General features: G+C 47.8%; 2 protein-coding genes across 2 annotated transcripts; both read right to left on the bottom strand.

Annotated features, from left to right (window-relative positions):
• Positions 1–822: 822 nt before the first annotated feature.
• ERP27 (endoplasmic reticulum protein 27) lies at positions 823–17,826 on the bottom strand. Its single transcript, XM_054386785.1, has 8 exons — positions 17,810–17,826; positions 16,995–17,200; positions 16,686–16,786; positions 13,328–13,465; positions 9,335–9,448; positions 6,132–6,257; positions 1,174–1,374; positions 823–930 (listed from the first exon to the last, which is right to left on the bottom strand). The coding sequence occupies exons 1-8, from the start codon at positions 17,824–17,826 to the stop codon at positions 823–825; spliced, it is 1,011 nt and encodes a 336-aa protein (XP_054242760.1).
• A 622-nt stretch (positions 17,827–18,448) lies between these two features.
• Positions 18,449–26,572, bottom strand: ARHGDIB (Rho GDP dissociation inhibitor beta). Its single transcript, XM_054386698.1, has 6 exons — positions 26,543–26,572; positions 22,585–22,773; positions 21,919–22,002; positions 21,107–21,183; positions 19,569–19,632; positions 18,449–18,648 (listed from the first exon to the last, which is right to left on the bottom strand). The coding sequence occupies exons 2-6, from the start codon at positions 22,760–22,762 to the stop codon at positions 18,449–18,451; spliced, it is 603 nt and encodes a 200-aa protein (XP_054242673.1). The 5' UTR covers positions 22,763–22,773; positions 26,543–26,572.
• Positions 26,573–27,630: the final 1,058 nt, after the last annotated feature.

Below are 27,630 nucleotides of genomic sequence, written 5' to 3'. Positions count from 1 at the left end.
TCAGGATAGGCTGATTGGCTCCCAGCATGGCATCAAAAGCAATAAAAGAGTGAGGGCAACAGATCTCTGGTAATTACAAGCTTTATCTCTGATAGAGCCATTTTGCTGTATCACCCTTTGCTGCAAGAGAGGTGACATGGAAGCACAGAGTACAGGGCAATACCAGAGCTCTTGAAGTACTGAGAAAAGAAAGCTGGCGCAAACAAATGAGAAAGGAGAAGAGATTCCTAGGGAGGACAGACAGCATATATGTATATAGCATGGAGAAAGGAATCCATGACTGACTTGGTCCTTTAACCCTCCTATCCCAGGAATTCCTGAGCTGTGGAGCTCATTGAACTCTTCATCCAGCAGAAACAGATGACCCTGGGCACAGTTATCCTTTTGGCTGAGAAAGAATCAGAGTTCATCATTGAGGTCCTTCTCCTCAAGTTCATCTTCTTTCTAAAACACATTAGAGATACAGAATCAGTTTTGACCTTGCTGGGTTTCTCAGCATAGTGATAAAAAGAAACAAAGGAACTTAAATGCCTCCCTCTGCTGTCTGTGCCACTGCCCTGCCTGTGTCATTTCCATTGCACAACACACAGCACTGACACACAAAGACTCTGTGCTACTGGAAGGTAAGCTTTGCCAGAGAGAGAACTTTTAACACTGAATCAGCATGGAAATTAAATTGTTCCTCTCTCAGTAGAGACCTCTGCCAGAGTCCTGAGCCTTTGTGTATTCTCTGTTCTGTGGCCTTCTTGACAGGTTTCCTTCCTATCCATGACACTGTCCCTCTGATCCTCTTTTATGTGTTGCCATACACCACCCCCATTCTCAGTATCCCAAAGAACTCATCACTCTGTCTCCCCAGCTGCTGTTCCCAGAAAACAGAAGCTTCACTGAGACCTTCATACAGTTGCAGAAGTAAGTGATGCCTTCTTGCTGTAGACAAAAAGGCAGAGGTCAATGAAGAAAAAAGCTGTATCTACAAAGACATCCATTCCTGCTCTGCTTCAGATCTAATGCTTTTCTGATACTCAGGTGCAAATGAAAACAAAAGAGAAGGTGACAGGGGTTGAGAGGAGTTCAAAGAACTGAAGTCATCTTTTTCAAGAGCCTTGTGAGCAATAAAACTGTCTTACAAGATCCCATCTTCCTGTAGACTGTACAGGAGTCCCCCGTTACCTTCTTCTGCAATCTTTGCAAGAAACGATTACAGAAGTCCTGTACAAGCTCAACAGAGAGTTCATCCAGAGTCAACACATCCTGCTCCTCATCTGGAGAATGGAACACAGCCAGAGCTGGCAGCTGGGACTTCTTCAGTTTGAAGAATGACAATACGTGTTCATTGCTCTTCAAATTGATGTCTATCAGGATAAAAAGAACCTGTGATGGAAATAGGAGAGGAAACGTGAGCAAAACAGAAGCTGAGAGAAAGAGCAGATCCACACAGAGTGGTCACATGAAAGGCTGATATTGTTATAAAGAGTTAAGAGAAAACCTACCATACTGTTAGGACATTTTCCTCTGCCTCTACCTGCTCCATACAGAGCATTTCCTTGTATTTTATCAAGTTCAGACTTACACTACCAAACAAAATGTATTTTTTCACCTTCTTTAAAATATATCTAAAGTATGGAGGGAAGCAGTCTACAACTTCTATTCTCTTAACAGATGGGGAAACAAGGTGTCTTTGATCTTCAGGGAACATGAAAGAAGCTGACTCCTCTACTTGCATGTTGTTTGGATAAGATGTTCACATCTGTGCAAGACCCAGAATGGCAGAATAAAAGGTGAGCTGCAGTGAAATGAAGAAAAATGAAATGAAGAAATGATGAAGAAAATTATACCAAGCATGAGACAAGATTCATGTTGCCTCAATTCTGCCATCTAGGTCTTAGTCTTGTTCTGCCAGTGAACTTGGTAACCTCTACAATAAATGGTGGCCTGTTTCAGAAAGGAAGGAAAGACATGCCTGTCCTTCTCTACCAGTGCTCAAAACAGTCTGAAGCCTCTCCACAGACAACTTACTAAAGCTGTAATTCACCAAAACAAATCCCAGTTAAGATGCCAGCTCTCGTGTCACTGCTAGAAACCAGGTAGGTCCATCTCATACAGAAAGTTCACTTTCTATTTCATACAACTCTGTACAATAGCTGAAACTATTTAATTCTGAAACTGTTTGAATGGAATTGTTTCATTCTGCAGCAATCTTGTTGTCTGTGTTCAGAGGTCTGCTGCTATAGGCAGTGAAGGATCTCCTGCATGGATGAGGAACTCCTGACACAAATTATCCCCTCCACACATGCTGTTACCTCTGTATTGTCACCTGCAATAAGCTCTGCTTCAGAAAAGTTTGGACTGGTGCTGTCTTGGTGTCTTGACAACCTGATCCCTAGCCCAGTGCTTTTAGAACATTGAGTTCCTGGTAAATACTAAAATAGGGAATGATGTTATTGCCCAAGGAATTGAGGTCAATTGAGAATAGTACTGCAATGGTAGAAACCAAGTGATGTTGGTCAGTTTTTCATCTGATGAAGACAAACAGGAAGGATGCTCAAGCCTCATAATCAGTGTTTGACTTTGTACTTCATGGAGCTGCAATCAACATCATGCCTTGAGAAGATTGTGCAAGCAAAAAGATTGAGTTTGGGTAATTTCTTATATAGCTTGCACAGTATGTCAAAGCAAAATTTAATAATCAGTCATTAATTAAAAAAAAGGCAAGCTATAAAAACAAATTTACTGCTTATGTTGACAAAGATAAACCATATTTACAGCCTCTCCTGTTTATGGATGGAAGAGGCATCTCTAACTATTATTTCTCTCAGTTCTGGAGCCATGAGTGTCTGACAAGCAAAAGAAAAAAAGTGCATGAATGACTGTTTGCAAGAGAAAGGGCACCATCCATCATCCATTCATTTCCATGAAAGAACTCCTGAAGGATTCTCAGGAGTTTCTCAGAACTCATTTATAAATGAGTTAAATAAATTAAAAGGGACTTTGCAAACATTTCTACCTAAATCATTTTGAGATTGTAAAGCAGTTATATTAGTTGCAGCCAAAGCTGCTTTTGTTATTCCCAACACCACCCTATTGAAAGTTCTGCAAACAGCCATGAGGTACACCAGCTGGAATTGTCATGTTATGCTCTGATACTGTGTAAAGAAAACTGAAGATGCTTATGCTAGTCTGGCTTAGTAATGCAAACTTTGACATTTCCTTTCCATCAGAAAGCCTGGACTTTTGGCAGTACTTTCTCCAGTAAGAACATATTTGATAGCAGTGAGATCCTTCCAAGAAGACTGGTGGATTCACTCCTGCAGCTGCAGCACTCTGAGCTCTGTCTCTTCAGCCACCCACCCACAATTGTTTCTCAAAGTCTGCTAGAAAAGTAACATATTTCTTCTTATTCTTGCCAGCTCATGTTGGCTTAGCATCATCCAACATTTGCACTTCCCTCTCAAGCGTTTTATACCCCCCAGGTTCCACAATAGAATTTAGAGGAATGCAGACTGCCTTCAGACACTCACTGCTGCTCAGGGTGCAGCTGAGGCTGTTTTCAAGTAACAGCCCTCACCATACAGCCTCATAGATTCTCCAGTCAAAAATCTCAACTTCCTCTCAGGCAAAAACAAAAAGATCTTAAACCAAAGATGAAAGAACCATAATCCAGACTGGAACTGGCAGATGAATCACTTCCTCGTGATCCATTAACAGTTGGACTCAATGGTCTTAAAGGTCTTCTCCAACCTAAACAATTCTAAATTCTAAACTTTCTTCACTCTGTGGCATCAGTCACTCAGCAAGAACAGTTCCACTTCATCCCTCCATCAACCCAAACAATAAGTTTCTCCTTACAGCTGGCTAAGACAATGACAAGGACTCCTCTTCCCTCAGAGCACATCAGAGCTGTGTGAAAGGATTGGTATTCCTTCTGCTTGGGAGCACTCTTAAAGCTCTGGTTTTGTTCTACACTGCCTTGTAGAGAAGTTGCAACACACTGAGTATCCCCACTCTGTTCTGGCACTCTGTAATCACTGTAAAGTGCTGCTGGGTGCAGTGGCAGATGCTCACAGAAAGTCTGAACACCTCTTTACTGCACAGCAATGAGGCTTTGCTCTGTGCACTGGCAGCACTAACTTCACAGCACAAACCAGCCTTTCACCACCGGCCCAGAAGCTATTACCTAATCTCTGGTAATCCTGAATAAAATTCAGTTAAGAAACTTGCATTTACTCACAGGCAATCTGAAAGCTGCAAGAAGGCAAACTCTACTCAGTGTTTTACTTGGTTTGAAGTAAAACTGAGTTAACTTGGTAGTCCTGACAAGAGGTAACAAAAATTAGCAGCAGAGATTTCCATGGTATTGTGCAGTGGCTGCTTCTGATACTCAAACTAATTCACATCATTCTGTGTGGCACAGCAACAGAGACAAACCTAAGTGGGCATAATGCTCTGCTTACTCCTTACTAGCCACATCGAAGACTAAGACCTAGGTCTCTTTTACAGCTTTGTGAGAGAGCAATGCAAGGCACAATTTACTTCTCAGAGTGCCAGTCCTTTGGGAAAAAAAACAACTTATTACACTTTAAGTCCCTTCATCTATGTGCCCTGCAGTGCCACTGCAGTAAAGTGGAAATAATTAGTCCAATCCCCACATCTTTAATCTCTATATTTTTCTCTGGCAAACTTCTAAACTGATTCAGTGGGAAACTTGCCATCAGTGATGGAAAAAAACAAAACAAAACAAAACAAAACAAACAAACAAAAAAACCCCAATATTTGGCTTTCTGGCAATTCAGAAATTATATGGACTTCAGCACAACATTTTATCTAATGTTTTCTGAAGTACTTCCAGGAAAATTCTTCACATCTTCTCAGACCTAGACATGTCACATGAAAACTAGCTGCAGCTGTGTCAGCAAAGGATAGTGATGTTGAACAGTAATGTGCTGTGTTGGAAGACTTAGCTGCTTTGGGGAGACCTGTATCAGACTGCTGCTCATGGAGGACAGGGATAATGCTGTCACTGTAACACACATCTCACATGAGGTGGCTGGAGTTTTTTCAGATATATAAGCTTTCTTTTATCACTATGTATTTTTCAAAGCAGAACACTTTGGAAGAGACTTTTTGACTCTGATGCATGGATTCTGCCTGGTTTTTTGCCAATAGGTAGAACAGCTAGCAAGGTCCAAAGCAGTCCTGCAATAAACAAGTCTCAAGACTTCAAGGTGCACAGTCCTAAGGTGGCCTCTCCATTTGAAGATGAGAATATATTTAATTTTTAATCTGTCCCTTCAGTACCACAAACAGATGCATGCAGATGTTCTTTTTCTCAACCCCAACTCTTTCCAGCTCCACACTTCTCCCCAGATCTCATCCACAGCCTCTCAGCTCAGCCTTCCCTGCTGCTATGATCTTCTGCCCCCTGCCACCTGCTGTTTTCCCTTGCCCCAAATGCTTTGCTGTTGTTCCCAATCCCTCTCCGCTCACCAGTTCCTTCCTCTGTTCCTTGGACACAAATTCCCTTGTAATCCAGCTGCTAACAGAGAATCAGCCATGGGAGATTTACACAGAGGGGTGGGAACCAGGCTAAATTTCTCTGAAAGACTCCATCTATCCCATATCTTAGTGTGGGAAATCCAACAAACCCATTTGCAGCTCCTTTAAAATAGCCATTTCTCCAGGATTCAAGCAGAAGACTAAGGGTTAAGGAACATCACAACATGAATTTTTATCTCTTATATAATGCTCCTTGGCATCTTGCAGGCTGTATATACAAAATCACATCTCACACCAGTGGAATGCAACCATCACCAGACTGAAAGGCAGCAGCTGTTTGTCATCTCCCAGTGCAAGGGAACAAAACTGGACCAAGAAGCAAGGAAGTACATACTGTGCCACTGAGGGAGCAGAAGAGCAGGATGCAGTTGGATATTTCTCTCACCAGAAGGCAAACTGGCAAAAAGTGAATAGATCCAACCCCTCCACTTAATTATCCAGCTAAACCTCTTTTCCTGCCACTTGGCCTTCTCTCCCATCATGCAGAGAGAAGATGATGTCCCCACCCATGGAAGAAATCGCTCTTCTCCCTTTTTCCAACCCAGTGGCTCATGTTTCTCTCTGTTGGGACTTACCTTCCCCTTGAAGAGCTCCGCTGCTGCCCGATACTTGCGCATTCTCTCGGGGTGCTTTGGGGACATCTTGTCTGTGATCAGGAGGAGGTGAAGCTCGAGTGAACTCTGCATCACACCTATTGCTGTCTGCCAAAAACATAGCCACCACAGACAGGGAGAGAAACACACAGACAAGGAGATTGAGAACATTCAATCTACATTGGACGCACTGCCAGAGGGACATCAGCCTTCATGTCTCAGCTGAAATTTCTTTGCAAATCATCCTGACAAGCAGAACAGCTTTCTTTAAAGCAGGAGGACACTGAACTGGGGGGTTTGTGGGAGTTCTCAACCTCTTGGCTTTGTTTATTCCTGAGACAAGAGTCTGAAGACCACAAAGGTTCACCACTAGTCTCAGGATAGTCAGGGGAGGGGGATTGCCTGGATACTGCAAGCCGAAGTCTAGAATAGCAAAGAAGTGGAGAGGTAAAGCCATCAAACACTGAACATAAGGGTGCCCTGAATCACTGAGGTGCAACACCCAGCCGAAACAGGAGTAAGAAAATGGGAAAGATTTGTGGTGTCTCCCCTTATTTTCTTTCTTCAGTATTAAGTTGTGTGTAGGATAGGGATGAGTCTAGAGTTTCAGGAACCCCAGGACCTGGGAATTCCAGAGTGCTGAGGGTTAAAATTGCCTCTAGTTCCACCATGGGAGAAGACCTGGAGTCAGCTGTCTCTTGTCCCCTAGGGTGAGGGCCAAGCAGGCAGCACATACTGGCCTTCTGTCAGGAGGCAGGGTTGGCAGTGCCCAAGAAGCTGCCACACCATCTCTAGGCATTCACTCACCCCTCATCTCGCTTCTTCTGCCCACTTCCTGCATCCTCGCAGCCTCTCCCTCAAACTAAACAGCAGCTGGGCCAGGCCTGCTGCCTCCCCCGTGCCACTGAAACCACGGAGGTGCAGCTCCTGGCCAGTGGGAGAAGAAAGTTTCCACACACTCCAGGAGTAATAAGGAAGGGGTCAGGGAGTGCATGCTGGCAAGGACTATGTATTGCAAAGGGGTCAGGGAGTGCATGCTGGCAAGAGCCACGTATTGCAAAGCATTTAGTTTTTGGCAGCCAGGACTCAGCCATTAGCCTAATGTTTATCAGACATTCAGTTCTCTGGTGGTGTGCAGATGGAGCAAGGGGAGAGTAGAGGAGATGCAAACCAAGGCTGGGGAGCATTACAAGACCTCATGGGAGAGGGCAGGGCTGAAGGTGAGGGTAAGCTGGCCAGCACCAAAGGCCATGACAAGGCTGGGCTGAAAGCAGACAGGGCTGGAGCAGCTGGCAGTTCCTCTGGCAGCTCCACACAAAGGTGTGCCTGTCCACACACCCTTGTGCAAGAGCAATCAGCAGAGCTCTGTGACTGGGTCACATCTGACTCTAGTTCTAGAAATCCTACAGGTTAAGCATTGCCTAAAAATGCCTCAAGTATGTGGGAGAAACAGTAAGGGCCCCAGGATGGAGAGAGAAACTCTTGGCAGCACTCATTGTGATGTGTGACCTCTCTGCTGGCCACCAGCATTCTCAGATATAAACAGCATATGCACTGGGAATAAATACTTACAAAAAAAGACAAGTTATGTTAGAGGAGCTGGGAAGGCTTTGGGCATAAGACTGCAGGAGGCACTGTTAACTGCAGCACCTTGCTAGGACTCCAAAGTGCCTGGAAAAAAACCCAGGAACTAAATGCATACTGCCAGTCAGGGTGGAGGGGACTTAGAATCATAGAATCATACTTGTAGTATCCAGGCAATCCCCCTCCCCTGACTATCCTGAGGCTAGTGATGAACCTCTGTGGTCTTCAGACTCTTGTCTCAGGAATCAGACTTGTTGAACAGCTCAGGACTTCTCGGCCAGGGAGACAGCGATGGAGCAAGAGCCCAAAGCATCAGCAGAGAAATACATGAAGAAAGAGCCATCATCTAATGAATTGCCAAAAGATGCACTGAAGGTTCCAAAGGGTCAGAAGATCCAGACAATAAAAAAGAAAAGAATATCCCTGCTGACATGATCTGGGTGTTTTCAGAGTGTTATGGGGACAGCAGGGCAGGATATAGCTTTTATGCCCCCAGATATGTGATTTTGAAATGCATTTTCCACATCCCTTATCAAGATGAAAAAAAAAACCCAAACAAATAAAACAAATCCTTTTGGTTTGGTTTGGGGTGGTTTTGTTGGTTGTCTTTTTTCTTTTTTTAAGAAACAAACAGAATCTTGTTAGTCTTTTGTTCTTCAAACAAAATGTTGGACTTTCAAAACAAAATCCTCTCCCTGCTAGTGGGCTGCACCCTGAACTGGAATATGTGTCAGCTGATCCTTGGCTGAATTCAGCTTGAAAAGGTATTGCTCTGAAACAGGTTGGGCCATCCTCCTTTGACTAAATTAATCCTGGTCAGCACTGTTGTAGCTATCCAGAAGTTTGCAAAGGACCCCATCAGCAATGATAAAGTCTCAGCCTCGTGGCCATCAGGGTGTCTAAGAGCTAGAGACTCCACAGGACTGAACCCAGCGAACTGTTGAGATTTCCTTGGTCATCTTTTACAGCAGGGAGGAGCACTGGGACCCTGCCAGTCTCAGTCAGATGAGTGAGCTAATGAAAATGGCCAACATGGAAGCACCCAATGTTTGATTTTTTGTTTTTCTGGTTCAAGTGATGAATTCTGGAGTAAGAGGTGGCAAAACATTTTCTCAGTAAGTTTCCAGTGAGTTCTTGAATATGTCTTCAACTAGTTGAGCTTACATCAAAGCCCTCCGTGTCGAAAAAAAGCCTGCCTTCTGGGAGTAGGTCACTCAAGTTTCCATGTTTTTCAAGGCTTTTCAGGGCATCCTGGCTGAGTAGGGACTGCAGGTATGGCACAACACAGCAAATGCCCACAGGATGACGCAGCACTGCCAGTAGGAGTACTAAGAAGTCGAGCTCTCTGTCCACCAACACCCCAAATTTACTAGAAAGCTAAAGGAACCACCATGCCTCTCTTCCTCTTCTCACCTCACTCATGCCCCAGCACAGCATCTGCTTCCAGTGCCTATACGGTGTAACAACAAAATGCTGCCTGGCTTCCCCAGCCCCATGCATACCACTTCAACACATCTGGGAACGCAAACTCTTGGGCAAGAGGACAGCCATAAGAAGGAGGCCAAGTGTCAGGGTGAGGGCCCTGGGGAGCTGGTAATTACCACGGGGTTGTACTCTGTCACCAGGCGAAGCTCGTTCATCCGCACAAAACGCGTCATCTTCTCAGCATCAATGTCGTTGTTGTTCAGATCCAGATCCCTCTGGTCATTGTCTATCTAAAGACACACAAAGATACCTAAACTCACACCTGCCCTCTCCTCTTAGTAACCCCTCCAGAGTTATAGGTGGCATTAACTCACAGAGACACCCACCCCCTGGTGCACTGCTATCCTCTCCCTCTCACCACCACCACCACCACATAATCCCCACTTCAGAAGGTTCAGAACCTACAGAGACCGACCTGCGCTTTCAAGACACAGATCTGCCACCCTCTTTCACAGAATCACAGAAACATTCAGGTTGGAAAAGACCCTCAGGGTCACCAAGTTCACCAAATAACCCTACTCTACAAAGTTCACCCCTAAACCACATCCCCAAGCCCCACTTCCAAACAACCTTTAATCACCTTCAGGGTTGGTGACTCAACCACCTCCCTGGGCAGCACATTCCAATGCCTGACCACTCTTGCTGGGAAAAATTTTTTTCCTAATGTCCAGTCTAAACCTACCTAGTCGTAGCTTGAGGCCATTCCCTCTTGCTCTATCACTGGGAGAAGAGACCAGCACCAGCCTCTCTACAATGTCTTTTCAGGGAGTTGTAGAGAGCAATGAGGTCTCCCCTTAGCCTCCTTTTTTCCAAACTAAACAGCCCAGGTTCCCAAGGCCAAAGTAAACTCATGGCATAACAGAATTCACTGAGGATTCCAGATATCCCTGCAATATCAGCTCCTGATGCATTGGAGACATGGAGGATTAGCTAATAAACTATTCAAGGTGGTGTGGGGTGAGATCACTAAACAGCCTAACTCCTTGCATCAGTTTTGGCTTTACACCCCTTTTTTTAAAATCTTCATCTGCTTATTCTTTTTCTTCTACAAGTCATAAACACTGGCATGGGCCTGTATGGATTTCCTGGAAACATTATGCAAGCAGGAAATTTCTCCAATAAAAAGAGGATTTTTTTTTCCAGTATAGCAGAGAAAAATAAATGAATAAATAAACTAAAAATCAATCCCAGCACATTTTTGCTTTAGAGGAGAATCCATCCTGCCACATACCTCCCCACACTCCACCCCCACAGGATGCGATTTTATTGAAGTTTTTGTGTCCTGGTACACCCCATCCCCCCCAAAAAATAAAAAAGAAAAAGGAAGGAAACCATTGAATGATAGCTAAACCCCCTGATGGAGCAGAGTTGCTGTGCAGTACCACCACAGGCTGTGACTGAATTGAGCCACAGGGATGCTAGGTTCTGACACATAAAAAGATCAAAGTTTGGGATTTGAAGGCTTCTGCTAAACGTGAGGTTCTTGGGGCTGAGGAAAAGTCCACATGCACATGCCAGATTTTATCCTCTGCATCTGTGCAACCTCTGAAAGTGTTTGTGTTAGTTTTTCCAGTGGTGTGCCGACATCTACAACCCTTTTTTGCTGTTCTGTGGTCATCACCAAGGTCCTTGATCTGGTAGGGGACCACAGTGCCCTGCCCAGTAACCCCAATTGGTGCTTTTCAGACTGTGTGGCCTTGATTCTTCTCACAGATTTTCCTCCTGCATGAAATGAAAGAGGAACTCTACTCAAGTAAATAAGATCAGACCAGTTCAACATCTGGGTGGCTGAGATCAGAAAGACCTTGGGAAACAATCTAATGGCACCCATTGACTCCACAAAAAGTCTTTCCTTGCCTTTCATGGGCTTCTGGAAACACCTGATTGCTTTGGGGGGTATAATAAAGTCTGAAATCTGCACTCAACATTCATGATTTTAAGAAAATAAAGCTGGGAAAACAGCCTTTATCTAATAGTCAAAGCTCCAGTTAAAATGTCTTCATCACTCCACATAATTAGCTTGTTAGCATCTGTTAATTACATTCTTTTTAGGTCTATCAGCCCAGACTCCTCACTAGAATAAATCTATTTCCCTCCACTACATGCAAAGAAGTCTCACTAGCTGACACCAACCCCTCCTACTACTGTAATTATGTTTTAAACTTGTAATAACTGTAAGTGTTTCAAACTCTGCAAAAGCAAAGAAAAAAAGGAGTTTATGCCTCTGATTCACTGCTATCCTGGCCATGCATCTCTATGTTCTTCAAATGTGTATTTTATTCCAAGTTCCTGTCTAAGTTCTTTTTTTCTTTTCCTTTTCATCTCTGACCTCTTACTCCCACAGAGTGTTCAGCACAGAATATAAGAAAAAATAATGTGCCTGAATAACTTAAGAAAAACTGACAATTAGACAAGTGAATTGTCAACCACATTTGAATCTGTGTATTAGTTTCTTGTGGGTTTTTTTCTCACTAAACAAGAGTTCAGCTGCAAAAACTCGACTATGAACAAAGACTATTCAATAGCATCTGATTTCCAACAGTCCAGGCACTTTCTTTTATCAAACACTTTTCCAATGCAGTCATCCTCACTACCTGCCACAGCACCAAAAAAAAACCCAGAATATCTTTTCCATATTTTAGAAAGAAAACCACTATGATTAAGAACCAAAACTGAGATGAGTGTTGCTTTGCAGCATGTGCCCACAGCAAATAAAAGGTTAAAAATAAAAGGACCTGCCTACCTATTGCTCATTCTCAGATCACAGCTCTTTGGATTATTTGGAAAACAGCAGTGGTAACCATGTTGCAGGAAATGTTGAGAAAGAATGGGGAACAAACTGTTTGTGTCCAGCCTTTGTACATCCTGAATTTAGAACTTGGTCAGGCTGCCACAGTTATTTTCCCTAGAACACTTGATGTGTCCTCATCCCCACTGCCCTACTGCTACCTCCCACCAGCCCCATAGGCTTAGAGCTCTGGTGACACACCACTCTGTGGCTTTTAAGACATCATGTGCTGCCTAGGGCCCCTCTCCTCCTCAGATACACCTCACTCCAGCTTTCAAGTTCCATACTTGTATAAAAAGCAGCAACACAAGGAAGAGGACATAAGCAGTAGAATTCTTCCTCCTAGCTTCCATTGGTACACTTGATCTTGGGCCTTCCCAACATAGTCTCCTTAAATTTCAGCAAACAGCTTCAAATTCAGTGAAGCACCAGCACTCGCAGCTGGAGTCAATAAAGATTTGATCTTGCAGAGCATCCATCCCTAAGAAACTGCAAAATGGGGCCATACCCAAAGCATATTTGGAGAACAGCTCTGCAAATCACAGTACAGAAGCAAGAAAAATGTTTGGGATTTCTTTTGGTGGCAGAGCATCTGTAACTGCAGAGACCCAGTCTGGATCTGATTTCAGTCATGATGGAAAAGTGCAGTCAGGAAGATAGCTTTGCCTGCCTGAAGAAACACTTAGCAAGATTAGATATGAAGTCTACTCTGTTGATAACATAGCCTCTAGATGCTTTTCATGGGTCTCAGGAGCTTATCCAAGTGCATGGAAACCCCATCCAAGTAGCACTGTGCTCCAGGCAGGTCACTCAGAAACACAGACATCACTTTTTGCAGAGCACTGAGTGCTGGACCAGATCCATAGGGCAAACACTTTAAATGGAGGATCTTATCAGGTGTAATAAATGTTGCACATCTCTGTGATGGGCACACTTCAAGTGAAAACCAAAAGATCTCTTATGAAACTCTCGAGATGTGCTTTTAGGTGGGCAGGCAGAATGACTATCCAGGACAAGCCTTTTTTTGTTTTCCATGTCCTAATGTGGGATGGCCAGCCTTAATGTTCTTTATCACTAGGAACTGGAGATCTCACTTCTGTACCCCTGAGTGCGGGCACTTTTTGAGCCCTCGCCCTAGGACCTCTCTCACCAAAACCAGTGGGCAGGAGAACTCCTGAACCAGAGCCCTGTTTTGGCAGGTACAGCCTTTTGCACGGCAGCGTGTTTCCCCAGCAAGGAGCTGGTGGCTCTTCGGCTACAGCAGCGGCTGTGCCATGGGCGACTCCCACCCATTAATGTGGCACACCCCAGACCCACGCACCATGCGGAAAAGCGTGACGGTGTTGGCCGCGGCGCCGTAGTGGGACAAGACCTCGGGGCTGGTGCTGAGGCCGAAAGGCACCTCCGGGATCCGATCGGCTGCCAGGCGAAACTGGGACGCTTGAGAGCTCTCTGGTTCCTGCGGAGGAGAAGGGAAAGGGAAAGGGAGAGGGAGAGGGAGATGGAGGGGGGGACAGGGAACAGGGGACAGGTAGGAGGGGAGAGGGGAGAGGAGGGGCGAGAGCAGCAGTGAAGAGCGGAGCTCTCCCACCGGGAGCTGCCCACTGCCGCTGCCCCACGCCGGAGGTGGCGCGAGTGCGACACCTACCGTCCGACCGGCAGAACAGGCTCCCCGCTGGGCCCCGCCGGGGTAGAGGGCAAAGCCGGAAGGGTTGGGCAGCCAAAGGACGGGGCAGGCGGGGGGTTGAAGGGTAAGCAACCTCCTCTCCCGTTGTCACTTTGCTTGTGTGGCCAGGATGCTGCCCGCCTCTCCGTCCTGCCAGCCGCCTCCCCTCCTCTGAAATGGGGCAAGTCACTAGGCACTATGGTGGGGTGGGAATGTCACCTTACAAGCTGTAGCAGGGGAGGTTTACGTTAGGTATTAGAAGAAACTTCTTAGCTGAAAAGGGTTGTCAAACACTGGAATAGGTTCTGCAGGGAAGTAGATGAGTCCCCATAGAATCATAAAATTGTTAGGGTTGGAAGGGACCTCAAGGATCATCTAATTCCAACCCCCCTACCGTGGGCAGGGACACCTCACACTAGAGCAGGTTGCTCAGAGCCACATCCAGCCTGGAAGCCACATCTCTGGAGGTGTTTGAAAGACTCAGAGGTGTGCTGAGGGACATGGTTTAGCCTTGGTAAAGTTAGATAATGGTTGGACTCGATGGTCTTGTAGGCCTTTTCCAAGCAAAATGATTCTATGGTTTCTCTGAAACCTCACTGCTTACCCCAACAATCATAGATAATGCTGTCATGATGCAAAGCCCGTGAGCCCTCAAAAGGGAGGGGAAAAGCCCAGAATCTGGGTGTAGCACACTTAAGTCTATACACATGTGTATATATACACACAGACACATACACATATATGTATGTCTGTATACAAAACAAATACTAAACATACAATTTTTAAGATAGCTTTGACTCTAGAGTGAGGGATTCACAATTTTTTAACACCTTGCATTAGCAGTATTCTGGTTCCTTTAGAAGAGATGTCTTAGGCATATCCTTTAAAAAAATAGCTAATGTTGATACATTGAAGGATAGAAATGTGCAATTTCTCAGTAATTTAAGGCCCATTCCCTTTCTTGCAGGAAGAGCATTAGCTACAGCCTTAGCCTATATTTAAGCCTCCCTTGAAATTCCCAATTTTTCTTCTGAGTGATGCATTTTTGAAACTTCTGCTTATTGTATTTAAATCCTCTGCTTGAAAATTGGTTTGTTTTTCTTTTCCGTCTGAACCATCAGCTCAGCTGTTTGTGAGCCCAGAGAGAATGGAAAACAAAATTCTTTCTTCAGTCAGAAGAAAAACAGCTCTCATGACCTGTTTTGGAAATGCCAGTACATAACATGGCTCTGGTGAGAGCGCTAAAGCCTAGGGTGGGAATAACCTCAGTGAGTTTTAAAGCATTCCTGGGAAAGCTGGGGTTTAATCAGGCCAAGCATGGCCCTTTCTCACAGGCACACAGAGTTTCTGGAGCACTGTGCTGGTTTTCCATCATGGCATGTTGTTCCCAGTCAGGGGGCCGTGCTCATTATACAGGGAGCTTGCCGAGCTGCGTACTGCAGTGTATTGAAAGGCTGCAGCAGAGGAATAATTCATGGTGAACAGAGGATGTGGAAATTATTTGCATGAATATACTCTCAGGCTGAGGGCCCAACACAAGCCCTCGTGGCACACAGATGTCTTTATCTACTGTTTAAATGCAGTCCTGTCATGCTTCAGGCATTGAATGCTCAACGCATCGCTGCCTGCTGCCTCCTGCTTCTGGCAGCTGGGGCCGCATGGCAGCAGCCTCCTGTCTGACTGATAAATTAAATCCTGCAGCAGGAGGGAGGCCACAGTGGCACAAGACACCCAATGGTTATGCCCCTGCAGTGCTTCTCCCAGCAGGAAACCACAGTCCCTGCCTGCAGTTCAGCAGAAGGCTCTGGCTGCCGGTGCAGTCCTGTCGCAAGCCAGCCAGTTACCCTGGGGGAAGGAGGTGTCTCAGCAGTTTCGTTCTGCATGTGCAGATTGCCTCCGCTGGTCTGCAGGACTGTAGCTCTGTAAGAGCAACCCTAAAGAGCTCTGACTGCCTGCAGGCGAGGCAGCTGGTGCTCTGTGATCATTGCTTATCATGGTCCCTGGGGCATAAGCCTCCAGCACTTACAGAATCATAGAACTGTTTTGTTTGGAAAAGACCTCTAAGATCATCGAGTCCGACAAGCTCCTATGGTTGCCAATGCCTGCGCTGCACAGGCAGCACCATTTGGCCTCATTCTGTGGTGGGCTCTATACCAACAGCACGATGCCCTCCTTAGTCTGACCCCCGTCCCCTGGCACAGGGCAGAAAGAGGAAGGAGCTTGCACAAAGCAGTTGTTTTTTAAACGCTGAAGTCTTCTCTGACAGAAGCCATGAGGCAGTGCATGGGCAGCAGAAGCCCAGGGCAGAGCCCAAGGAAAAGGGGGGAAAAAAGGTTCAATTTGAGGACCTTAAAAGTAATGAGAATCTCATCAAGAGGCTCATCTTTTATGGTTCTCTAACTTAATAAATATTTTTTTACTTGTTTCCTAAGGAAAAATATTCATGCCACTTAGGGGGCAAGGGGCACATAACCTTCATTCGCCCTTGAATTTGATTGAATTTAAATCTGGGCAATGGAGCAGCAAGAAAAAGAGAACATGCTCTCCTTGAGAGGAGGCTGCAGCTTGAGCCCAAACCCTCTTGGACTTCAGAAGACTCACCTCAGGGCTTCTCCCTGGGACACAGCTTCCTCAGACCCACCACACAGGCAGTGCCTTGCTCTGTCTTTGCAGACTAAAGCAAACAACTGATGTTCCCACTCACCCCTTGCAAATGTTTCGCTGCCACCCACATTCTTGTTTTCCTTTTCCTGCACCATTTCCCTTTGACTCCAGGACTCCACAAACTCATTCACCTTCCTTCCTTGCTCCATTTCCCTTCCCACACACAGACTGAACTCCCTGCATTCTCTCTGTGGCTTGCCACCTAATCCCTCCACATGCCTGTCACAGACCCTGCACCTTTCCAGACAGGAGCTGCCTTTGGAAGGTGTTTCTGCCACATCCAGCCTCAGAGTCTCCTCAAGGTGGAATAGGGCTCACAGCTGGCAGAGCAGAGGTGCTGTGAACACACCTGGAAAAATCCAACAACCACCACCTCTGCACCACTGATGAAGGCTTCGGCGTCTGCAGTGTTGTTCAACAGGATAGGTTTCTTTTTGGTGCTGGCTGTGCCTGAAGAGGAGAGGTCAGGGTTGGACAGAGGATACACAAAGACCAGCTCAGAGATGCTCCCCACAACACACATACAAGCATCCCAACAAGCTCACCAACACAGCTCTTTTGCAAGCTTGACACAATGCACGTGCAGCACACCCACGGCAAGGTGGCCTTCCCATGGCAGATGCAGCCTTTCCCCAAGCCAAGAGAAAAGCTCACTTACTGTTGGATGCAGAGCCAGCATCTCCAGCAGAGCCACTGTCACCAGCACACCCCACTGGGGCACCCCCAATGAGCAGGATAACAAAGAGGCAGAGGAAGACGGAGGTGCCCATGGTGCCAGCTTGCCTTCTCCTCACCACACCACCCTGCTCTGGTCCTTTCCTCAGCAAGAGACACGTCAGCTGTTGCTGTGGTCTGGAATCAGTCCTGGGGCAATGGGAAGGGAGCAGCTGGCCCAAGGTAAAGCCTTCAGCTCCTGAGATAAGTGCCTGGTTGGGAGAGAGCCCCTCCCCACTGTGTGGTCACCAGCCTTGGAAAGCCTCACCAACACTGCCACCAGGGCATCCTCACCCACAGCACTGGACCTCTTAGCTACTCTGCACCTGTGGGACCTGGTTCTTCAGCTGGTTAAGAATATCCCTCCACACAGAAGCCACTGTACTTCTCCAAGTGCTGGGTCCCAGAGGTTGATGTTTCCTTCTGCTTGGCCAGAGGCAGCCACCAGGACACGCAGCTCTTGCATTAGCTCTGGCCATGGGGAACAGCTCCTGTGCCAAGTATTAAACACGAGAAGGCCATGTTATAGCTCCCTGGGCTCATTCAGCTGCCACCAGGCATAAGAGGTGGGGGCTGTCTACTCTTGGAGTCTATCCCATTATGGGCCAGACTTTGGGCTTCAGAGAAAGATTCATGAAAGCCCTGAAGGAAGTAGCTCTGGAGTAATTTACCTAGAGAGTCAGGCTGATGTTTTGAAGGAGAGCTGTTTCCCTGCTGAGACATGCTTTCAAGCCTCCCTGTAATGCATTCTCCACATACATCTCAGTGAAGAACATACTCTAGAAAAGAATGTGACACTCATGCAGAAAAGAAGAAAGAAACTGGTTTTATTCTTGGGACACTGAAGTATTGTTGCAGCGTCTAGCTGCATTCCCCCTGCCTGGTTTTGCCTGCACAAGGATGGATTTTAACAGGGTAGGGCACCAGATACAAACCAGGAGACCATCATGGGAGGTAAGTACCATTTACAATGAGTCAGAGTACATGGCAAATGCAACTCAGATAGGGATTTTCCAGGGACCAGTCCACCCTGCCAGGTGATCTTATTTCCTAGAAAAGGCACTTCTGGGACCGGAGTTGGTACAGGAGAAATGGAGGCAGCAAGAGGAAGTATTGGGAGAGAGGGAGGAAGATGCTTCCCAGTTTCACCCATTAAGTATCATGATGGGGCAATGGTGACAACGGGTGGGATATTTTCAGTGTATCAGAAGCAGCAAAGGCCACCTGCAGGCCTATGCATCAACTGAGGCTGGCACAGAGCCCCAGTGCCCATGGGAGGGGCTGCCAGGGCTGTGGCCAGCCACAGTGGCAGGAAGGAGCAGCATGGTGGGCATGGCCCACCTGGAGACTGGTGCAGGAGGCAAGGGGTTAGGAAGGGGGAAGGCAAACTGGATTCACTCATTCTGTCCATTCCTTCTTGATGGACAGGTTCCACTCCCAGGTGAGATGGTCATGCTTGTCATCATCCGTGAAGAAGGACTTGTTGTGATAGGTGCCTCGAGCCAGCATACCCTTAGGAGCCTCCTCAACAGGTGTCAGGAACTCATACTCCTCTGGCCGTGGCCCATAGCTGCCAACCATGAATGTGGCTTTGTCCACTAGGAGAAAACAACCCAGAAGGGATGAGCCTCTTAGGTGGGGAATGATAAAGGAGAGGAAAAAGCCATGAGCATGAGCACAGATCACAGGCAAAAAGGAGCTAACAGGGAGAGAGAGGGACAGTCCATGTCAGCAAGGGAAACAATCAGTGGAAAGAGTGCAGTGGTGATGCACAAGGACAGAGGGAAGGATAAATGGATGGATGGGCAGATGGACAGGCAACTCAGTCTGTGCCCTCTCCCATGTATGTGCTGCTAGAAGGGAGTGCGTACATCCAGCAAGACCTCTCTTGATCCCATGTTACTTCTCTTCTCTGGTGAGAAGACATCACTTTTGTGTGCTGAACAGGATGCTGGAGCCTTAGAAGTGGTTGCATGCAAAAATGCATGTGGGATGTGTGTGTGCAAAATGGGCTTTCCTCTGCCTTGTCCCCAGGCAAGGCAGCATTGCACAAAGAGGAGAGGCCATGGGCAATCACAGGGCTCTGCAGACAGCAACAAAGTTTGTAGAGCTGCTCTGAATTTCACCAAGTGCACCTAGAAGAGCTTTCAGAAGGTGAGAAGCTCCACACAGGCTGCTGAGCCACTCTACAGGGGGCAAGGAGGAGGTGAAGAGCTCTGTATGGAGAGGAAATCTGTGGCAAGCACTGTCTAAGCAGTGTCTCTGGGGACTTGGCTGCTGCAAACAGTGGTGTAGCATACACATACCAGAGCTGGCTCACACTGAGTTCACACAGGAACAGGAAGCATTTGGCCTGAATAATGCAGAGCACAAGTTAACACACTCTGCTGAGAAGTCTCGCCTCCTGCATGGCAACACAGGGAGGTTCTTGGAACCAAGGGAGGCTCTATCCCAGCCCAGGGCTGCAGGATCACAGTGGTAGGCACTGGTGTGCAGGGCATGAAGGGCTTTTACTCACCCTTCACCCCTGTCCGGTAGGTGTGCTGCACGTATTTCAGTCCTGACACAATGTCCCTGTTCACCTACAAGCAGCAATGAGAAGTGTCAAGGGAAAGGGTTTGCTTCTGTATCTGCTCATTTTCTCTCTCCTCAGAGACAGACCCACCTTGGCTCCCCACACCACTGCTCCCAAAGGCTCAGCACAGGGGACACTGTGGCAAGTCCTAACGTGATGTCTCCATAGGCACCCAGAGACCTGTGTGTCTTTTGCACTTCCCCATCATTTCCCTCATTTTGAAGCTGATATCAGTCAGTTTTGCAAGATGGGCTGATGAGGACAAAAAGTAAAGCAGGGAGTTCCCAGCTGATAATTTCTATATTGAAAATGGGACATGGGTGACTAGAGCCCCCTTCCAGCACAAACTGGTGGACAAGATTAGCCAAGCACTCCCAGCTGCCCTCTAAGCTCTGTGTGGAGATGACAAGTTTCTCCTTAAGAGATAGAGGGAAACAGTTCTGTCCATAATCTTTCCTTAAATCTTCTCTGGATATCTTGGATGTATCCCTTTTTGTCCTGCTCCAGCGCACACTGCTTCCTAACAGCACTGCTCAATCTGGAAACAAGACAGGCAGGTCTTTTTACATACCAGGGGAATATTCACATGGTGCCAGCTCTTAGCAGCCTTGAGACTGAGGGAAGGAGCTAGAATAACTTGTCTGGTTCCAGGCGTCCCCTAACTACAGGGCTCAGATAGAGATGGAAATATTTTACAGTACAGAAGAGAGCTGGAGATGTCTCTGGAGACAAAGTCATCTCTAAGGCAGTGTGCAAGCCTCAAAGAAGAAGGGAAATCTTTTCTACAGAACCCAAAACACTAACACTTTGCCTCCTCCCTTTCAGGAGAACTATCCTCCACCCTTTTTGCCTCCTCCACCAAAGCCAGCTTTGCCTGCAGCAGATGTGTGGAGATGGTCACTGCAGGGCTGGATGCCACACTGCGCTGTGACCAAGTTCTATTTTCAGCTGGAAACAGAAGAAATGGCTGAGACACTAGGCAATGGGAGAGGGGAGAAGTGAGCCCATTTGGGTATAGCATGACCCAGATGAGCCTGAGTATCTTCAGCCAAATGTTACAGCATTAAATCTGTTACGCATACATGAAGCCCAGCAACACTGACTGAACCAGCACTTTATGGAAAGCCATTATCTCTTCTCTTCACCTCCCTGTCCATTTCTACTTTGTGTGAAGTGAAGATTTTCTGGTGGTTAAAAAGCCAAGCCAAACTCTAGCCAAAACCACCTATCTGGCTTCCACATCACCTGTTATTTACCACTGTGGGTGAACAGAAAGTAATTTCTTCCAAAAAGTGAGCAAGCAGAAGCAATTCCCTGGAAATACTCTGTCCTTTGTGGGTGAAAATGACACCTGAAGCTAGGGGAGCTTTACAAGGTCCCAGATTTTGGGCAGGTATGCTGCCTGGCTCTAGTTATCCAACAGACTGCTGCTGGCTGGCCTCAGCACCTGATGAGAATCAACAAGCAGGAAAACAACTCACTCTGAAGTGGATCTTAACTCTGTATTCCACTCCTTCCTTTAATACAAAGGTCTCTTTCTTCAGTGCTTCAAGGTCACCTGTAAGGAGAGGATGAAGCAGTTACCTAGAGGTGTCACAGTGAGATGAGACCACATGTGGTGGGATGGGGTCAGAGATAAGCATCACTTTGTGGGACACAAAATGAGTAAAGAGAGGTCTGTATAAGCAGTTGCACTGTGAGAGGACACACAGACACTCACTGGTAGGCATCTGCAGGAGCAGGTGTGTGCTTCACCCATGCCCAGCTCTGGCTTGGGTGTGCAGTGCATTTTTCACAGCTCCTGCCTGGTCTGTAAGCCTGCCTGGGGCTCTGCAGGGCTCTGCATGGTTTTAGTTGAACAGGAAGCCTCTCTGCTTCTCTAGACCCAGCTTCCTCTCTCTGCAGAAAAGCCCATATAAGGTGAAGCCTGGTTCTCTTCCCATGTCCCTGGGAACCGGAACTGCAATACTGCTTGATTCTGAAGTTTCAGAACAGCCCACTACCCAAACACATGCACATCTCTGGTGCTCATGAGGTCTCACTGAAAGAAAGTAAGAAATAAGACAGGAGCTCCTAAAACAGTCTAGATGAAGAAAAAGACCCTCAGCATTTTCCTTTGTGACATTTTCTTTTTCATGTATGTATACCTTAAAATAAGAAGCAAGGCTAAGATGCCCTCAGAGTTCCCCTAAAACCTCCTACAGCATCCCAAGGACAAATTCCTTTTCGATTTGAATCGTGCCAGAGCCTTTGCTTGTTCACTTTTGTGCCCAAGGACAGAGTCTGTACCTACCTGTAAGGTCCATAGTGATTGGGCCTGGAGCAGAGTCACATACCAGGGTGAGTCGGGTGACCACCACGTTGGGAGCTGTTGGGTCTGCAGGTAGGAAAGTCAGGGGAAGCTGTCAGCTTGCAGAATTGAATGCAGGGGGAGGGGAACAATGCTGAAGAAATGGGGGTGCTTTCCCACACAAAAACTGCACTTCATGAAACACCCAGTAATGCCAGGCTTCCCTTAGTACAACAGGACCACACATCTATCCCAACCCTTCAACATGGATCACTCCAGCCTCCATCCCAATACCTAGAAGAGAACTTTCCACTACAGTAGACTCCCCTCTTAATATCATTCTGCACTGCAAGACCCCCCTTTCAGCACAGGCTGGTCCCCTCACGTTTCTAAGCCCCCAGGAGTCCTCCAAGGCCCACACACCTCCCACCACAAGTCCCTTTCCGATGACAGCACTCGCAAGTAACCTCACCCCTAATGCTCAAAGCATCTTCCCTGCTTCCTTTACATGCATCTCTCCACCTGCTCATCCCCAATCCTCCAGCAAAAGCAGTGCATGACCACAGTCAAACAAGCTCCCTCTTCTGTGAGGCCACCTTGCCCCATCCCCACAGCACACTGCTGTGATGCATTTCCCCAGTCCCTCCCTATCAGCATGCCTCAGCCTACCTACTACCACAGGTACATCTCCCAGCAGGGACTTCTTGTACTTAGCAAGGCTTTCATCATCCTTGTCCAACTCTTGCAGCTCCTGCAGTGTTTTCTGGGGAGGAGGCTTGTAGTTGAGTTTCCCATCCAGCTCATCATCATCTTCCTCCACATGTGGCTCTTGGGTCTTCTCAGTCATGGTCGCTTCGTCTGGGGAACAGAGGAGGCGACAGTCAATGGGATGGCCCTGAAGGGAGGTAGAGCCCCGAGGGATGCTCGCTCTGGGCACGGCGTGGCTCAGTCCCCCCAGCAGGCAGACAGGCAGGCAGGCAGGCACCCAGCACCGAGCAGAGTGGGACCGTTACAGACAAATGGCGCTGGCACCCGGCTGCAATCCCGACTCGGCTGTGCTGATGTTCCAACTGGAACACAACCCCCCTGCCCCCACTACTCTCCCTGCAGGCACCATGCGCACACGCAGACCATCACCATCCTTCCTCCCGGGGAGGAGGTGCGGGAGAGAAGGCTGAAGCCAGAATGATTTACAACCCCTCTGCAGCACGCTTGCTGGCTGGCAACCCTGCAATTACCAGCCACCAACGAAATGGTTCAGCATTCACCTACTATATCCTGCACAAAGAAGCACTGCCACACGCAGACATAGAATCGTAGGATTGTTAGGGTTGGAAGGGACCTCAAGGATCATCTAGTTCCAACCCCCCTACCATGGGCAGGGACACCTCACATGCATGAAGACATTCTTGTAATGGGTTAAAAGCCATGGTCAGGCAGCATTTCATACAAAGGCCAAACAGCTGACAGGGTTGTAACCAGATGATCTTTAAGGTCCCTTCAATCCCAAACCATTCTATGATTCTATTGCAGCAACTTCCTCATTGTGTACATGGAGGTGTTAGGTTATGGTTGGACTCCATGATCTTAAGGTCTTTTCCAACCAGGTGATTCTAAGATTCTACGATTCTAAGTTAGCTGAAGCCCTCAAGGAAACACACCTGCTACAGTCTATCTGCTGGCATTCCCAGGACAGCTCACTTCACACACTCAGGTTTCCTTTCCACAGAAGAGGGAAGCGTGACGGTGGCTGCATCCAGCCTGGCTGCAGACCAGACCTGCATACCTGTGCTGCATCATCAGGGCTTCCTGGGAAGGCCAGAGAGCTGGAGCCTGCAGCCACCCAGCCAGCATGGCTGGGGCAGAATGCTGAACACAGGAGGGTAGTGAAGCTGCTTGGGTAGCATCCCAAATGGAGCCAGAGCAGGAAGAGATCAACTTATTGGCAGCAAGGTAGAGGGCAGGGAATGGGGAACAGGCAACAAAGGCAGAACAGGTGAACAGTTCTGTGCCAGGGCCCCCTTAGTCAGGTGCATCACAGAGCCAGCTGCATGGTCCTAACCACGTTCCCAGTCTTCAAAGAAAGGCTGGAAAACAGAGCAGTGCCCTAGTGCAGCAGCAATGGTTGTCCTAATGCCCTAGTGCAGCAATGATTATCCTAAATGGCCAAGCCATTCCCTGCCCTTTGGCAGCAAGGAGATCTTGTCAAGCCACGCAGATCACTCAGTTCACTTCAGCCTATTCTTGCATTAACTCCTTCTCAGGGGCTGTCCCTGTTAAAAATTCCACTTTTGCCTGCTTAGTTGCGATCTTCCCAGCAAGCCCTTTATCCCTCTCTGCAGCTGTGGTCTTAACATTTGTCTCTGCTCCCAAAAGTTAAATTTGGAACAAGCAGGATAGGTTTTTTTCATTCATTAAAACTAAAAGGAAATTAGTATCTACATATATACATATATATGCAACAGTTCAGGGTGAATCACCAAGTGGAATCAGGCAACAATGAGTAATATGCAGATCTCCCAGTGCAATTTCAGTGGGAAAAAATAAAAATCAAGGAGGGGTATATGGCCACGTTACAAAGGGACAGAGAAGGACCAAACAGCACAGGAACAAGAAGACTCAGCTGGGCATGCTACCGTGCAACAGCCCTTGGCAGTGGCACTTTGTGGTGAGTCAGGGACTAGAGTAGAGCATGCAGGTGGGAAATAAAAGGTGAATTCCAGCTGAAATGGACAGGAAAGAAATCAAGTCCCAGCAGCTGAATAACCTTGACTGAGTTCACGCTCAGCCCTAGGAGTCCTAAGGGCCTAGGTACCATGGGACAGGTCTTTGTGCTTGTTCTCACAAGGAAGGAAACCAGATGCTCCCCCGTGAAAGCAGTAATTGCTCACATCCCACTGCCCTGCAGCCCCAGCACAGTCACCTTACAAAGCTTCACAGTCCCCTCAGTTCCATCCCACATGCAGTAGAGGAAGAGGACACAATGAGCAGTGGCAGGCACCACCAGGTCTTGTCTTCCACTTGGGCTCCTGCTGCAGATGTGAGTCATTTCCACTCTCCCAAGCTCTCTCATGATACTGGATTTCATCTGCCACCACTACAACCACAGAGCAGAACTGCCTGCCTGCCCCTATCCTCCAGGGAGGGGTTTGTGGTTTATCACAGGAGAGGGCGAGATCCAGGCGATGGAGAAAGAGCTCTCTGGCCATACACAGAGCCAGGGTTGGTCCAGCAGGTTGTTTCACATCCCTCAGACCCTCCCTATGCATCACAAATGCTGCAGAGACTCCCTGGCAGCCTCTGAAAGTAGCTCAATTGAGGAAGGGATGCTTTTAGGCTCTGAAAACCTCTCAGAGAGGTGGACAGGCAGCCTGCTATGCCAAAAGCAAGAGCCTGAGGAGAACAGGATCAGCCAGGATGTCTGGACTGAACAATCCCCAACTCACACACATCTCAGGATGGCACCGATCAGACCCAGTTCTGGCCTTTCTCCCCAAGTTGTGGACCTGACCGTACCTACCTGCCAAATTCCCAGGTAGGAGGTAACCAGGAAAGCTCATACCTCTGCTGCCCTTTCCTCTATCCCCTCCAGCTCTGGGACTGGTCCCTTCTGCAAGCTGAGACACACTTGCTTCCCCAGAGTGAGCATCAGTGCCTAACTGTCAGGGTCCCTGGGTGTCTCTGCTTAAGTCAAGGGCTAGGCTAAGATGGAAATCTCCTACAACCTCCAGGCCATAAGCATCCTTAAAATGAAAAAAAAAAAAAATTAACCTTATGAACACTCTTTACAAGAAGTTTAGGTGATTTGTGCCCTGTCTCATCACATTTTTCTTGCTTTCCTGCAGCACCAGCTCACCATTGTGCATCACCTGCACCTCTGAGGTATGGTGGCATCTACAAAGCAGCAAAGAGTGGAGCATGGGCAGTGCTAGGGACCCCCTGCCAGACAGAGAGATGGTTGCAGGAGGCAAAGGAGAAATCATGCAGGGTGCGTGTGCCTCTCAGCTGGGCTTTGCCAGTGTTGGGGGTGAGGGGCTGCCCTTGCACCTTGCAACAGGAGGGGGCAGGAAGGGCAGCAGATTGAGGTGGACGGTGGGCACGTCCTTCCCCCCACCCCCCCATGCTGCCACGGGGCACAAAAAGGCATGTCACAAGGGCAGCATTTTATTTGCCCTCCCTCTGTGCATCATTCCCCCACAGCACCCTCCCGATCGAGGGCTTATCTCCAGGAAGCGGGTTTGGCAGAGAGGAAGCGATTTTCCACCACGGGGGAGTAACACCCTGGCCTCACCAGTGCCCTCGGCTCTGATCCCCACATCCCATCCCTACGGGGTGCGAACGCAAAAACGGAAGCCCATTGCCCGGGGACCCCCGGGTACCACCCCGCAGAGATAGAGCTCCCCCCGGATCCCATCACCTCCAGGGGCTCTCCGGCCATTCCGGGGGCTGCCGAGGGCTTCCACCTCGGATGCCCGTGTCCCCAGGCAAGGCAAGGTAATGGAGCCAGTCGCAGGGAACAAAGGCGCAAAGTTGCGCGGCGAACAAGGGACAGCGAGTCGGGGGCAAGCCGGCTCCTACCCCGTGGCCTCTTCCCCGTCGCCCATCCCCTCGCCTGGGCTCTACTCACCGGCTGAGCAGCGCCTGCGGCCGGGGTCCTCCTCCGCTCTCAGCGCTCAGCTGTGAGCTTCGGCAGTTGAAGCAGGAAGGAAGTTGGTGAAGAGAGAAAAAAAAATACTCACGCACGCGAAAGAAAAAAAAAAAAAGGGCAAAAAAAAAATTACCACCAGCAGCAGCCCACTCGCAGAGGAAGCCCTGCGCGGCCCCGCATGCTGCAGCTGCCGGCCCCGCTTTGTCTGCGCGCCCGCCCGCCCTCCGCTGCGCTCTTTTTGCGCAGAGGTGCGCAGGGGCTTTGTCTGCGGAGCTGAGCCCGGCCAGGCACGCGGAAGTGCCCCCCATGCCCGGCTGCTGTGCAAGCCAGAGGTTGGGGGTGGTCCTTTGATTTTTCAGCCTTGGTTTGTATTTTGTTTATTTTCGCGGTGTAATTAAGGTTGGTTTGAAAAACTGGCCCTGATTTATACTCACTAAATAAGTGGAGAATCGGACTGAGTCTATTCCTACATATGCTGGGGGTGGGCAAGGGGTGTGCAAATAGAGGTCACTACTGATGAACTCCATTTTTCCTGGTTAGGGCAGGCTACCTGCTGCACTTAACCAGCTAATTGTGCCCAAATTGCAGTCATTTTCACACAAGCTACCTTGAGAAGTCCAAGCTCCTATTTCCCAGAGATGGCTTAAATTATCAGAAAGATTTTTACACTACTTCCTTTCTGAAATATCAGCAGGTACCCTCTTTTCCTTTCCACTCACGGAGTGCCTGCTTAGTGCTTCAGTCACATAAATCCATCGCAAGCACAATCCTCAGTGCACAACAAATTAGATTATTGGTTTGCAACCAACAAATCTGGATCTGCAATGATTGATAAACTGCTCTTAATGCATTTGCAGAAACAAAATAAGCAAAGAAAGTCTGTGGGCTTAAATTCACAGACCCAGATCCACACACCCGTTAGAAAATATTTATCATACACACGTTTTTATAGGTTGTAAAGAACTGGGTATGAGAGCTGTCCTTCAGGGATGGACAGATCTCAGAAGAGGGGACTGGTTTTCCCAGCCTAGACTTGCTTTTTTATTCTGACCTCATGTATTTCATAG

The sequence above is a fragment of the Indicator indicator genome, chromosome 14 (assembly GCF_027791375.1).
Source record: "Indicator indicator isolate 239-I01 chromosome 14, UM_Iind_1.1, whole genome shotgun sequence".
NCBI lineage: Eukaryota > Metazoa > Chordata > Aves > Piciformes > Indicatoridae > Indicator > Indicator indicator.
Note: the sequence above shows the minus strand (reverse complement) of the source record. Positions and strands in the feature narration are given on the sequence as shown.

Coding starts and splice junctions, on each gene's coding strand:
- ERP27 (XM_054386785.1), bottom strand. Junction 13,466..16,685: donor TGGTTGTTGGATTTTTCCAG/GTGTGTTCACAG, acceptor TCTCCTCCGCAG/GAACCAGAGAGCTCTCAAGC. Junction 1,375..6,131: donor CGGAGCTCTTCAAGGGGAAG/GTAAGTCCCAAC, acceptor TTTCCATCACAG/GTTCTTTTTATCCTGATAGA.
- ARHGDIB (XM_054386698.1), bottom strand. CDS start 22,762: ATGACTGAGAAGACCCAAGAGCCACATGTGGAGGAAGATGATGATGAG. Junction 19,633..21,106: donor GAGTTAAGATCCACTTCAGA/GTGAGTTGTTTT, acceptor TGCTGCTTGTAG/GTGAACAGGGACATTGTGTC. Junction 18,649..19,568: donor CTACCGGACAGGGGTGAAGG/GTGAGTAAAAGC, acceptor GTTTTCTCCTAG/TGGACAAAGCCACATTCATG.